Below are 11,366 nucleotides of genomic sequence, written 5' to 3'. Positions count from 1 at the left end.
CAAGGCTAATCTAGGCAACACAGTTGAGTTTCAGGCCAGTGAGAGAGAAACGAAAGAAACGAATGTTGCTCTTGTCTTGTGGCTGTGGAGAGGCTCTGGGGCAGCATTACTTTTAAAAGCTGGTTTGAAGTTTTAAGACTCAACAGGGGTTAGAGCTGTCCCATTCCCTCAGACCCCAGGGAGAAGCACAGTGCCCCCTAGTGGCAACTCACGTCCATTGTATCCACCCTTACTGGCCATACCCAATGGGAATTCACCTTCACTCAACCAGAGCTGCTGCTGTTCTAGCACTCCTTCCTCCCCAGACTGCCCCCTCAGCAAATGCCACCTCCACCTATCCCCGTATCTTCCCCCTCACCTCCACTTCTGAGGCAAACAAATACTTGGAATTTGGACCTTCAAAACTTAAACGTATTTATTCCCATTGCCGTTAGGATACAGGGTCCCTCAAATCTCACAGAGCTTCAAATGTTCTGTTTCTGTGCACTTCTCCAGCACGAATAGCGAGTCATTCATTTATTCACAAAGAGTTAGTAGTCACAGTTGATGTGCTAGGAACTAGTGCAAACGTTAGGAATGTGTTCATGAACACTCAAGAGGCCCTAGACCTAAAACCCTAAAGCTTTCTCTCTGGTAAAAGGGGTATCAAACACTGGCAGTAACATGTATAAAAATTGCTGTGGGGTAAGCCCCTCCCCCTGCCTTCATCCTCTGCCTTCCTCTCCATCCTCTGGCTTCCCTCACTAACCCCAATACGGGCATTCCTTACCAGACTGTCTTCAAATACTCTTTCTGCATGTTGAGCCCCTCCGGAAACACCTCAGGTACCTCCCTTTGTCAGGAAGAATTAATAAATCCTTTTTCTACATGGTTATGTGCATGCATTCTAAACAGAAGATATCTCCTTGTTCACAATATGAGCTTACACAAGATGAAAGGTTTCTCTGAGAAGTATCCCCAGCACCATACCATCACCCATGATGGAATGCTGCTCCTACCCAGTGCTTCAAGGGTTTAGCATATTTGAGCATTCACTACAGCACCTTCGTCTCCTTTCTCATGTACAGTTCTGGCAATGTGAAACCCAGCTGTCTGATGTCAATGTCTATGAAACACACTTATCATGCTTTGCTGCATGGACACACGGACATGGGGGGGGTAGGAAGCACAGTGATTTGGATGAGAACACCCGCTCCCCCAGGTCCAGCTATCTGAACAAGTCTCCAGTTGGTGCTGTTTTCTCAGAGGTGTTTAGGAGGTATGACTTGCTGAAGGAAGTCTGTCACAGGAAGTCAAAAGGCCTTTCTCCACTGCCTCTTGTCTCTATTATCTGCTTTGTGTTAGCAGTTGCGGATGAGAGCTCTCAGCTTCCTGTTTCTGACATCATGCCATTTGCTGTCATGATGGACTTTTATCTCCTCGGAATCATCAGCCCAAATAAACCCTTTCTTCTATAAATTGCCTTGACCAGGGTGTTTCATCACAGCAACCAAGCAAGTGATGAAATTAATATAATAAGGGCAGCAAAGCTGCAGCTACTCAATTCCTCCAGAGCATCTGGACCTGGACCAGGTTTGGCAGTACAAACAGATGGGTTTTAGTTCCTCAAAACATCAGCACTCTAACCAGACTGCCTTTCACCATGTCTTCTGTGTCCACACACTAGACACCGAGAACATCCACCAAGCCTTTCCTGAACATTACACTCTGGTTGACCTTGAGAAAGCATTCACAACCCACTGGCCTCCGTGTGTGTGTGTGTGTGTGTGTGTGTGTGTGTGTGTGTGTGTGTGTGTAATATTTAACCTTTATAAAACCTCATATGGCATCACAATCCCCATTGAACAGATTGGAAGAGTAAGGCTGAGAGGCCAACAGTTTCCCAAGGTGACCAAACTGTACAATGACGCTGCCCCCTAGTCACTTCGAAATATTTAGATTTGATTTGTAAAGTCAGGTCCCGGGGTTGTCATCCCAATCACCCAACGTTCACAGTTTTCAAGAGTGCCAGGCTCTTAGAGGATCCCCAAATGGAATGACTTTCTTACAGTTAAGACAAAAAATAAGAAAATATATCTATCATTCGTTTGATCAAGCACATTCATGGCTACCTATGGAATCCAAGGAGGCTCTAATCCCAGGTGATGAACAGAAGGGACAACACTGGCCTCAAGGAAACTTCAGCCCACTGTGCACTCAGGGTGGACCAAAGACCTGGGATCTATCATGTTTACCACAAGAAGAGAGAAGAATCTGCAACAGAAAGTCAGTGGTCTCCTGAGTGAGTGCATGCTGTTAACATGTCCGTGGCCATGTCAAGGATCCCAATACCACAGGCCCATGGGAGGGGCAAAGCCTTTCTCAGGTGAGGCTCAAAAGGAAGGCCTTCTTCATGTTCAAATATGGATGGTGACAGTGTGCACATAAATATTGACTGTAGTTTTCTTCCTTCACCAGGGGTTCACAGCCTGAAGTCAGCTATTATATAGAGTCTACTCCTACAAAGATTAGCCAAAACTTCCTCCTGGTTCAGCTATATACAATAACCTCACCTCCTTCTTTACCTATATGCAATAGCTCTGCCTCCTTGTTCAGCTGTATATAATAAGCACCCTGAGTCGGAAGAGTACCATGGTACCACAACTCTATCAGCATGAGTACCTCCCACCGAATCCAGATTTTCTGTGTGTTGTCATTTCTTCATTCCCTCCCACCCCTAGTCAGGGTTCTGGAATCAAAGTCACAAAAGAACATCACGGTGACCAACCGCAGTTGCGTCAAAATTGATAAGGAGGTAGCCTACAAAACCTTGTAATGTTGGGTCATGAATCCAGACCTTGAAGTTTTCTATTTGGGGCAAAATTGCTTTATCTGACCCAATAGCTATTTCTCTAAATGAGGCTACTGGAGGGATTGACCAGTTAGTCTGGGTTCGTACTACTCCTCCCCTCTCTCCTAAATCTGCATACAGAGTACACAACCTAAAAGAACTTCCAAAGATTTCTTCAGTTATTAACATTAGTTCTTCATTGAGTGAAACCTTAGGAAGTTAGTGAAAAACTCTTCCAATTCACATTGTGTTTCAAACCATGAAAAAAGACTAAACGGCAGCACAGCAAACAAATTCTATTGCCCAGCCTTGCCTAGGAACCCCTAATCCTAGAGACACACAGTTCTACATGTACACTTTCTCCTGATGACAGTAACTACCATATTTTGCAGTCAGTTTCAGCATCAAACCTCCCCCTACAGTGTTGTGTCTTATTTTCACAACACCCCTAGGAAGTAGATCTTATCATTCATATTTTATTAATCAACAAAACAAGGATCTGAGAAATTAATTATGCAAGGTTGCCTCCCTGGTAGATGAGGGTCCTTAATTCAAACTTACTTCCAAGACTATATTCCTTCTATTCTATCCTTCTTCTCATTTCCCCTTGGAATCTCTATTAGTAATGCATTAAATGGAGAAAAAAATGACTATGGGAATACTCCTATATGCACCATTCTGTAGTGTGACACTGGGTTTGGACCTGAGGGAATCATCTCCACTGGGGCTCATACATAGGTGAGCCTGAAGCATCTGACCCTTCCCATTCCTCAGTATCTCAGAATCCCAGAGCTGGACCGCTGGGGCAATTAAGGAACGAGTGGGAGAGGAGAGAGACTGGAACAGTTTGTGCCTGGAGGGAATTTGGTCCCTGGGGTTCCTACATTGATTTCGTTTGTGTCTGGCTTCCTATAAACAAAAGCAGAACAATGAGAGGAAGGAATACCAGGAGGCACCAGGCAAGCTGTGAGCAGAGGAAGTTTGCAGTGCACAGCGGCAGGGCGGTTCCCCGCAGGTCTGCGGCAGCCTGGCTGACACATAAGAGCTCTCCAAAGAGAAAAAAAAAAGTTCGTGGGTTTGGGGTAGACCTGGCTCAAAAACAAAGCATCACTTACCAGTGTCTTCTACAGTGGCCCCCACCCACGCTTAATAAATTCAATGTGAAATCCGGAGTGACTAGTGCAGGGAAGTGAAGCAACTCCAGGTGACGCCAACCTTAGCAGGCGAAGGAAATTACCGGATCTAGCTAAGACTTGAAGGCAGAAATGACTCTCAACTACACCAGCACCGGGTTACGTTCACATGGGCTCCTCGGGTAGAACCCGACGCTTCTCTCCTGTTCCCAGCAATGATGCCCTTTCTTTGCCCTCTGTTCACCAGAAAGCTAGTGGCGCCAGAGCTGCTACACTCGACCCCTAAAGACGCCCTGAGGTGGCAAGCTCGCTAGACATCTCCCGCGGGAGACTGTAACCTAATTCCTGAAGCATCGACTTTCTAGGCTCCCCGTGCTCACCATGTCCCTCGCTGATTTCTGGCATCCTTGGTTCTTGCTTCCCTAGTCTCAGGAGAGTCAAAGAGAAAGCCCGATGCCGGTAAGTGTAAGGGAGAAGGGAAGTCAAAGCCCCCAAAGTTTGAAAAACTTTCTTAAGGGCTGGAGATGGGGACACGGGGTGCTACAGGGAGAAAGAGGAAGCTCACCTGTTGACCGAGGGACGAAACTTTGACTGCCACCCCCCCCCCCCCAGCCCGTCCCACTCCCAGATCCATGTCCCGCCCAGCCCGGCCTTCTCCCCAAGCCCATTGCTCACCTTGAGCCCTCGGATTTCGCCGAGATGGAGCTGCAGGCGGCGGTTGACCTCACGAATGAGGTTGCTGTGGTCCAGCATCGCGCTCACCTTCTCGGCCTCGGCGCGCCGTAGGCTGCGGATCAGCTCCTCCTTGCTCCACTGCAGCAGCTCTTCATCTGTCACTTTGGACAGATCCTCCACGCCTGGGGATGCCGACACACCGGCTGGAACCGAGGGACAACTTTCCGCCGCCGGCGCCGCGCCTCCAGCCGCCTTCGACATGGTATCCGCGCGGCGGCAGGTGCGAGTGGGTGGAAGAGGCGAAGCGACTGGCGAAGGCGCGGGCGCGGCTGAGAGGCCTCCGCCCACACCCCTGTGCGCTCCGAGAGTCAGCGGCACCGCCCGGGGACCGCTGCGTGGGGACCGCGGGGATCGCGCTGTGCAGCCATCCTACCTCGCCATCCGCGCGCACACACCTGCCGAGTCCCGGGGCCCGACAGCCAGCCGCGGGTGGCTGCAGTGGTCCATCCCAACTCCCCTCAAGTCCATGGCGAAGGGCGCTCGGGAACCGAAGCGGGCGGGGACATCCAGAGGGCACTGCCTCAATCCCCTGGCCTCTCTGCCCAGATAGAGACAGTCGCCGCCCCCTCCTCCCCCCAAGATCTGTCAAACACACGCACACGCCCTTCTCTTCCCCTGACTCTGCCCGAGGCTCTGCTGCTCTCCTAACAGCCCAGGAGAGCGTCACTGCCCTTTCCCGAAGGCTCGGCGCCGCCGACTGGCTGTAGTCTGCCAGCTGCTGATCCTAAACTGTTCTGAGAAGCCTTGGGATTTCAGAACCTAGTGGAAGAGGAGGGAGGGTTGAGGAGCGGCTAAGGGAGGAGGCTGGCGCCCCGGGCGCCCGCATCCCACTGCGCCTCCTGCTAAGGCTAGACGCGGCTGACACTTAAACTGCTTCAAGGGACCCTAAGCACTCGGTGCTCTGGACCAGGGACGGCTGGGGGCGCGGCTCCCAGAGCGCAGGGGTGAGGGTGGGGCTGGAGTCTAAAGCAGGTGCGAAGCAGGAGTCGCCAGTGTCTTTCGAGGCTCGAGCGCGCCACCAAGTGACTGAAGGATGTCCCCTCCCCTCCATCTCTGCAAGCTAGACTTGTTACCAGGCAGGGGAGACAGCCTGCTGACCAAAATGAGAGACAGTACTTGGAAGAACTGGAGATGCAGAAAACGCAAGAGCAAGACCTTTGAAATAACTAGCTAGATATAGTTCGGAGGTCTGGAGAAGAGGGAAAAAGCCTGTACCGGAGGTCACAAAACCCTGAAGCTCAGAAAAGGAATGTTGAACCCAGCTCTTTGGGAACATCCACCCCACCCCCAGCCCTTTGTTTTCTCTAAAAACTCACCACGTCATGAAGAAGGGGAAAGTACTGGGCCTTTTAAATTTTCATTTGAGAAACATCCAGGCTTTTAGAAAATAAAATAACTTCTACTTCTTCTGCGGCCTAGATTTTAAGGTATGCACACTCCCTGCCCTCCGCTAAACAAGGTTCTCCCATAGACAAGCTGAAATACCAGCCAATAGCCATGGAGCTTTGCACTTGTCTGTACTGCAGGCCGCCACAGACTGGGCTGGCCTCCGATGGTCCTATCCAGAAGGAGACTCTTTCGATTCTATGCGTGGGCTAGCCTCTGGTTAAGTAGATTGCGATCCTCTTTGAGCTGAAACGCCCTATTTTCCTAAGCCCTGCACAAGGCCCTGAGAATGTCATTTCTGGGAAGCCGACAGACCTGGAACATTACAAAATCATACATACACCCTGGACTTCCGTCACCATGAGGATCTCAATCGCTGTCCCACCAGTGAGGCAGTGTGTGCCCTCTTACCACCTTTTTTACTAAAAAGATGAGTTAGAGACTGAGACCTCTGCTTTCTAGATAGCAAGGGATGTCCGTATTCCTGCCCGCTGACCAAGATACCTACCCACCATGTAACTGACTCTCCACAGTCTTCTGTGTCTGAGCCCTCGACCTCTCTTCTCATTGCACGTACCACCTCCAACTTCCTCTCTGATACACCGGGATCTAACTCACCTCCCAATCAACCTTTGCTTAGATTTGCAACCCAGAAATCTTTCTTGGGACATGGAGACACAGTAATCATCAGAGAATGTGATTCCTCTCTCTCTGGGCTGGGGGAGTGCGGGGGGGGAGGGGGCAGCAGCTGAAAGTCATTCGTTCAGCATTCTCAGAGACCTCCAGCACTTCCCACTACTTACCTCAGTACAACCATACCACCCTTTCATTTCAGATAACTTCACCAATGTCTCCCCTGTTGTGATGGTCTTAACTACATCCCGTGCGACTTTCTTCAATAGTTCCCTCTTTCTCAAATAAATGCACAGAAGGTTTTCAAGACAGCAACATCTCAGACCAGTTCGGGGATGGAGAGAGAAACTGCAAGATGGAGAGTTAGGAGTCTTGCTACTTGTTCTTAAATGAATCCTATCTACAGTTGCTGGTGCTTAGGCCACCATGGGAATGGAGCTCTTAAGTGCTGAATTCAATTGATCCCAGTGCACAGGGGCAGCTTCTTGGCTGACCCTTGGAACCACCATGGTAACCCCAGACAGCAGCTCACTCCTCGGGACTCACAGCAGGCTCATCTTTTGTCCTTCTGCTCCTTCCCTATGTGGTTATCCTTTGCAGTCCCCTTGAGAGTTTCACTTTCAGCAGAACCCACTTCTACTACTGACCCCTAATCTTAGACTACAAAGACTCCATAACTGTGGGAAAGAAATATCTAATGTCTTTAAGTCACTCAGTAATAGGCCAGCTAAGAAAGTGTGTTTTCCCTCTGTGAGCCCCTGGCTCCTGAAGACAAGATTCACTTCCTAACTAGAATAAACACTGAATTTTAAAACCTGAAAAGAAAGAGGATGAAGGGAACAAGCAGTCCAGGGACCTTTGTTTGTCCAGGTCTCTTTGTTTGGATTGCCTTACAACCCACAACATATACCCAAGCCCTCTTAATTTTGAAAATATTAATTACTATTGAGTAATTAATTATTCATGCTCTTTAGTAAGTAATTAATTAATTGTTCTATAGGGGAAGTTGGAGAGTACAGAGTTGGAATTTTTCAAAATTGTTTAAAATTAGGATAAATGTGGCTAAAATGATTTAGCCTCAAATTTTTGCAAAATGCATTCAGTTGACAGGGTTTCTGTTGGTGATGCCAGACAAAGGCAATCTGCATTGTAAGACAGGATAGACCTCACTTTATCTTGTGTCGAGCCCAATAACATAGGCTGCTATAGAAACAGTCTGTCTTGTTTCACCAAGAGCCGATTTCCTAGGAAACATGCAAAACGCAGCATAAATGCATTACCGTTCACCTTTGACACCCAATTCTGAGACCAGAATTATGCCCTCCATGCCCAATGAACTAACTGTACCAGCTAAGCCTGTGAGCCAAAACATCCCCATCTTCCAATGTTTCTTCCTGCTAGATATGGCCATAACAATGCATCATTAGTCCCAACCAGTATGGGAAGAGAGATTGTCTGAGATGTTATGAAGGTCTCTCAGAGGAGGAGGAGGAGCAGTGGGACCATCTTACTTTCCCCTCTAAGGCTGCCATTAAAGGCATGCAATGCCCAGTTTCTGTGGCAAACTAGTGTGGCTACTGGGATTAAAGGTGTGTATCATCACTGCCTGGTCTGTAAGGCTGGCCAGTGCAGCTGTTTCACGTTTCTAATCCTCAGGCAAGCTTTATTTATTAAAATGCAAATGAAATTCCCCTACAAGTAAGTTTGTAGCCTCTACAGGAAGCCAAGAGAAAGCCACTTAAAACAAGGCATGGCTGTGCTTTAGTTGTTACTGTTTCCCTGTCTTTATTAGCTAGTGAATACCTACTGATCCCTACCCAGCCCTTCCTTTTCAGAGGGCAAGGATCTCATTCAACAGTAAATGCTCTACCACAACTGTTATAGAAGCTCAGCAGAGGCTGTTCAAATGCATCTGAAGCTCAGTTCCTGGGGTGCCCAGCTCTGATGTGTACACAAGAGGAGCACAAAAAGAGGGCGACTTCCTGAAGGGATGTCCGTGTGGGCAAACAACAGATCACTCACAAGGCCACTGCTGCAGCCATGCCTGCAGGCCCCATCTCTCTGAGAATTTCTGAGAATCCATAACCTTGGGAACAGAGAAAAGAGAGTTCTGAAGGCAGGGCCTACCTATCGGGTCTGACCTGCAAAGCGAAATCCCTGCAGAACTCGCCCACTGCTGCTTGTCCTCAAAGAACCCTCAGTCATCACTTCTGGAAGAGTGTGGTTCTTCTGTTCACAGCTCACAGGTGAAAACACCACACCTCGCCACACCTTTGTGTGACATTTGCTTTGTTTGTCTTGTGTACGGATGTAAACTGCTCCGAGTATTCACAGGGGATCAGGGCGATTAGGAAGGAAGTCTGTTTTCTATTCCTCCAACTGGCTCTGTCAGCTGGGGGGCAAGGTCCCCCCGTATAATTCAATGTTGTAAATAGGAGACTAACAGGGAGTTCTACTCAGTGCCTTTCAGAACAGACTTGGCCCTACCCCAAGGTGTCACGGTCACACTGCGAATGAAGAAGTGCTTTCTCAAAAATGAATGCAAGATCACCGATAGGATACGTGTGACATTTTCAGAGAAGGAGGTGGAGGCTCAGGCCAAACTCTCACAGCTGGTAAGGGAGTTACTTCTGATACCCACATTTGCTAGAAAATAGAGGAGAGGCTTGAGAGCCGCCAAGTGGATAGCCTGGGTCCTTCTGTGATAAGCTCAATGAGACAGAGTTTGGGCATTAGCGAAACAACAATTGAAAACTAAACTAAAATACGTAAAATTTTAAAAAGCAATAAAAAGTAAAACTTTGGTGCATTAGTGGAAGAGCAAATAAAAAATGAGAAGTAGCTTTGAGGGTAGCAGAAAGAAAATCTCCAGTCTTCACCACCTGGCAGAGTCCCAGCTGCAGAATAGTTCACCAGGACAGGAGTAGGGGCTGGTCTCTTTGGGTCTCATTGGAGCACTGGAAATTTCTAGCCCTAGTGCTCTGCCCCTCAGAGATGCTCACACATGAGGCTCACTGCTTCTGTACTGCCATGCCTCTGCTGAGTCCTTTGTCTTGAAGCTCAACTTCCAAGCACCAAAACAGACATCATCACTGACCAGCACCTTTGGTGCCTTCATCTTGACTCCACCACCTTATTTCTTCATTTCTTTCAGTCAATCACTATTTTCTTTTTTTTGGACAGGATCTCACTATGTAACCAGAAATTGCTATCTAGACCATGCTGGTCCCAAATTCACAAATATCCACCTCTTTTTTCCTCCTGAGTACTGGGATTAAAGATGGCTGCCTGCAGGATATGCTGAGGGGACAGAGGCAGGAGGAGAGACAGGTGTACAACTCATAAGTGCTGAGTTCGGCAAATGTGTATTAAAAGGCAATTTATTTTATTTTTCTTTTAACATTTATTTTATTTTTAAGATTTTTTTCAGGCAGTGGTGGTGTGCCTTTAATCCCAGCACTCAGGAGGCAGAGGCAGGTGGATCTCTGAGTATGAAGCCATGGTCTAGAGTGAGTTCCAGGACAGTGAGAACTACTCAGAGAAACCCATCTCATGCAACAAAAATCAAAAAAAAAAAATCAAACAAACAAAAACAAAAAAGAACATTTATTTATTTTCATTTTATGGTTACTGGTGTTTTCCTTCGTATATGTATGTTCATCTTGGGTGTGCCTGGTACCTGTGGAAACCAGAAAAGAGCCTCAGATTCCCTGAAACTGAAGTTACAGATAAGCCTCCATGTGGCTGCTGTAAACCAACCTGGGCTCTCTGCAAGAATGTTCTTAAATGCTGAGCCATCTCTTTGGCCCACCTCCCCAACCTGATTTATTTTTGTTTTGTTTTGCTTTGTTTTGTTGTTGTTCCATGGACAACTAGGTTATGATAGCTGCTTTTTCTTTTTTTGGTCAAAGACTCTTTTCTGAGCCTTTGGGATGCTTGAGAAAGTCCTGTGAGTTCTGTTTCCAACTATCTGTGCCATGTGTCTACCCTCTAGAGCCATAAGCAAGATTCTAGATTCTAGGCCTAATACTGCCGTCTAAATACTGTGAGTTATCATTGTTAAACAGAAAGGTGAGAGAGAGGACATTATAGTCTTTAGAGAATTATTAGGACAGCTAAAAATTCAGTACTCTGGAAATTTTACTGTAATTTCTTTGGGACTAGAGACAACACACATCTGGGAATGTGAAGAACTGTAAATCTGGAGACACTAGACTTACTGAAGATGGCCAAATGAGTGAGCAAAAACCCTCAAACACTCTCAGCAATAGATGAAGAATGATACTGGAAATGACAGCAATAGAGAGTAAAGGCTCTAGGCACCCAGAGATCACAACAATGGGAGAGCAGAAAGGGACTAGAGGGCCAGAGAAGGAATCTCCTCTTTACTAGATCTCCTAAGTCCCAGAGGGCTGGGCCAGCAGCACAGGACAGTCAGTCGCTCCATCTGCATCTCAGAATTACTGAAGAGGCATCTGCCTTTTAGCATGGTTTTCGGGTGATTTGTGAGCACAGCGGAGTGTGAGAGGCACAGACACAAATCAGAATCAAATAGAAGCCAATGGTGAACTAGAGGTTTAAAACCTTTTACAGTCTAAGGTGTTCCTCTTTTGGAGGGAATCTTTTCTTAGAGTGCTCAAGCCTCCATC

At 47.6% G+C, this 11,366-nt stretch overlaps 1 protein-coding gene across 8 annotated transcripts in view; it reads right to left on the bottom strand.

The window, feature by feature from the left end:
* The window catches only part of Ccdc85a (coiled-coil domain containing 85A), a 182,536-nt gene extending 176,924 nt beyond the window's left edge, over positions 1-5,612 (bottom strand). For 4 of the 8 annotated variants that reach the window (XR_009057266.1, XR_009057267.1, XR_009057268.1 and 1 more), the window contains exon 1: positions 4,639-5,610. Coding sequence is in view for 5 of the 8 variants with exons in the window: in XM_057772322.1 (XP_057628305.1) it covers positions 4,639-4,899 (261 nt within the window). In the remaining 3 variants the exon portion in view is untranslated. Of the gene's footprint in view, positions 1-4,638 lie in introns of all 8 variants that reach the window. The other 4 variants (XM_057772320.1, XM_057772321.1, XM_057772319.1 and 1 more) reach the window with 3 other exon arrangements.
* Between the last annotated feature and the right edge of the window lie 5,754 nt (positions 5,613-11,366).

The sequence above is a fragment of the Chionomys nivalis genome, chromosome 6 (assembly GCF_950005125.1).
Source record: "Chionomys nivalis chromosome 6, mChiNiv1.1, whole genome shotgun sequence".
NCBI classification, from domain to species: domain Eukaryota; kingdom Metazoa; phylum Chordata; class Mammalia; order Rodentia; family Cricetidae; genus Chionomys; species Chionomys nivalis.
Note: the sequence above shows the minus strand (reverse complement) of the source record. Positions and strands in the feature narration are given on the sequence as shown.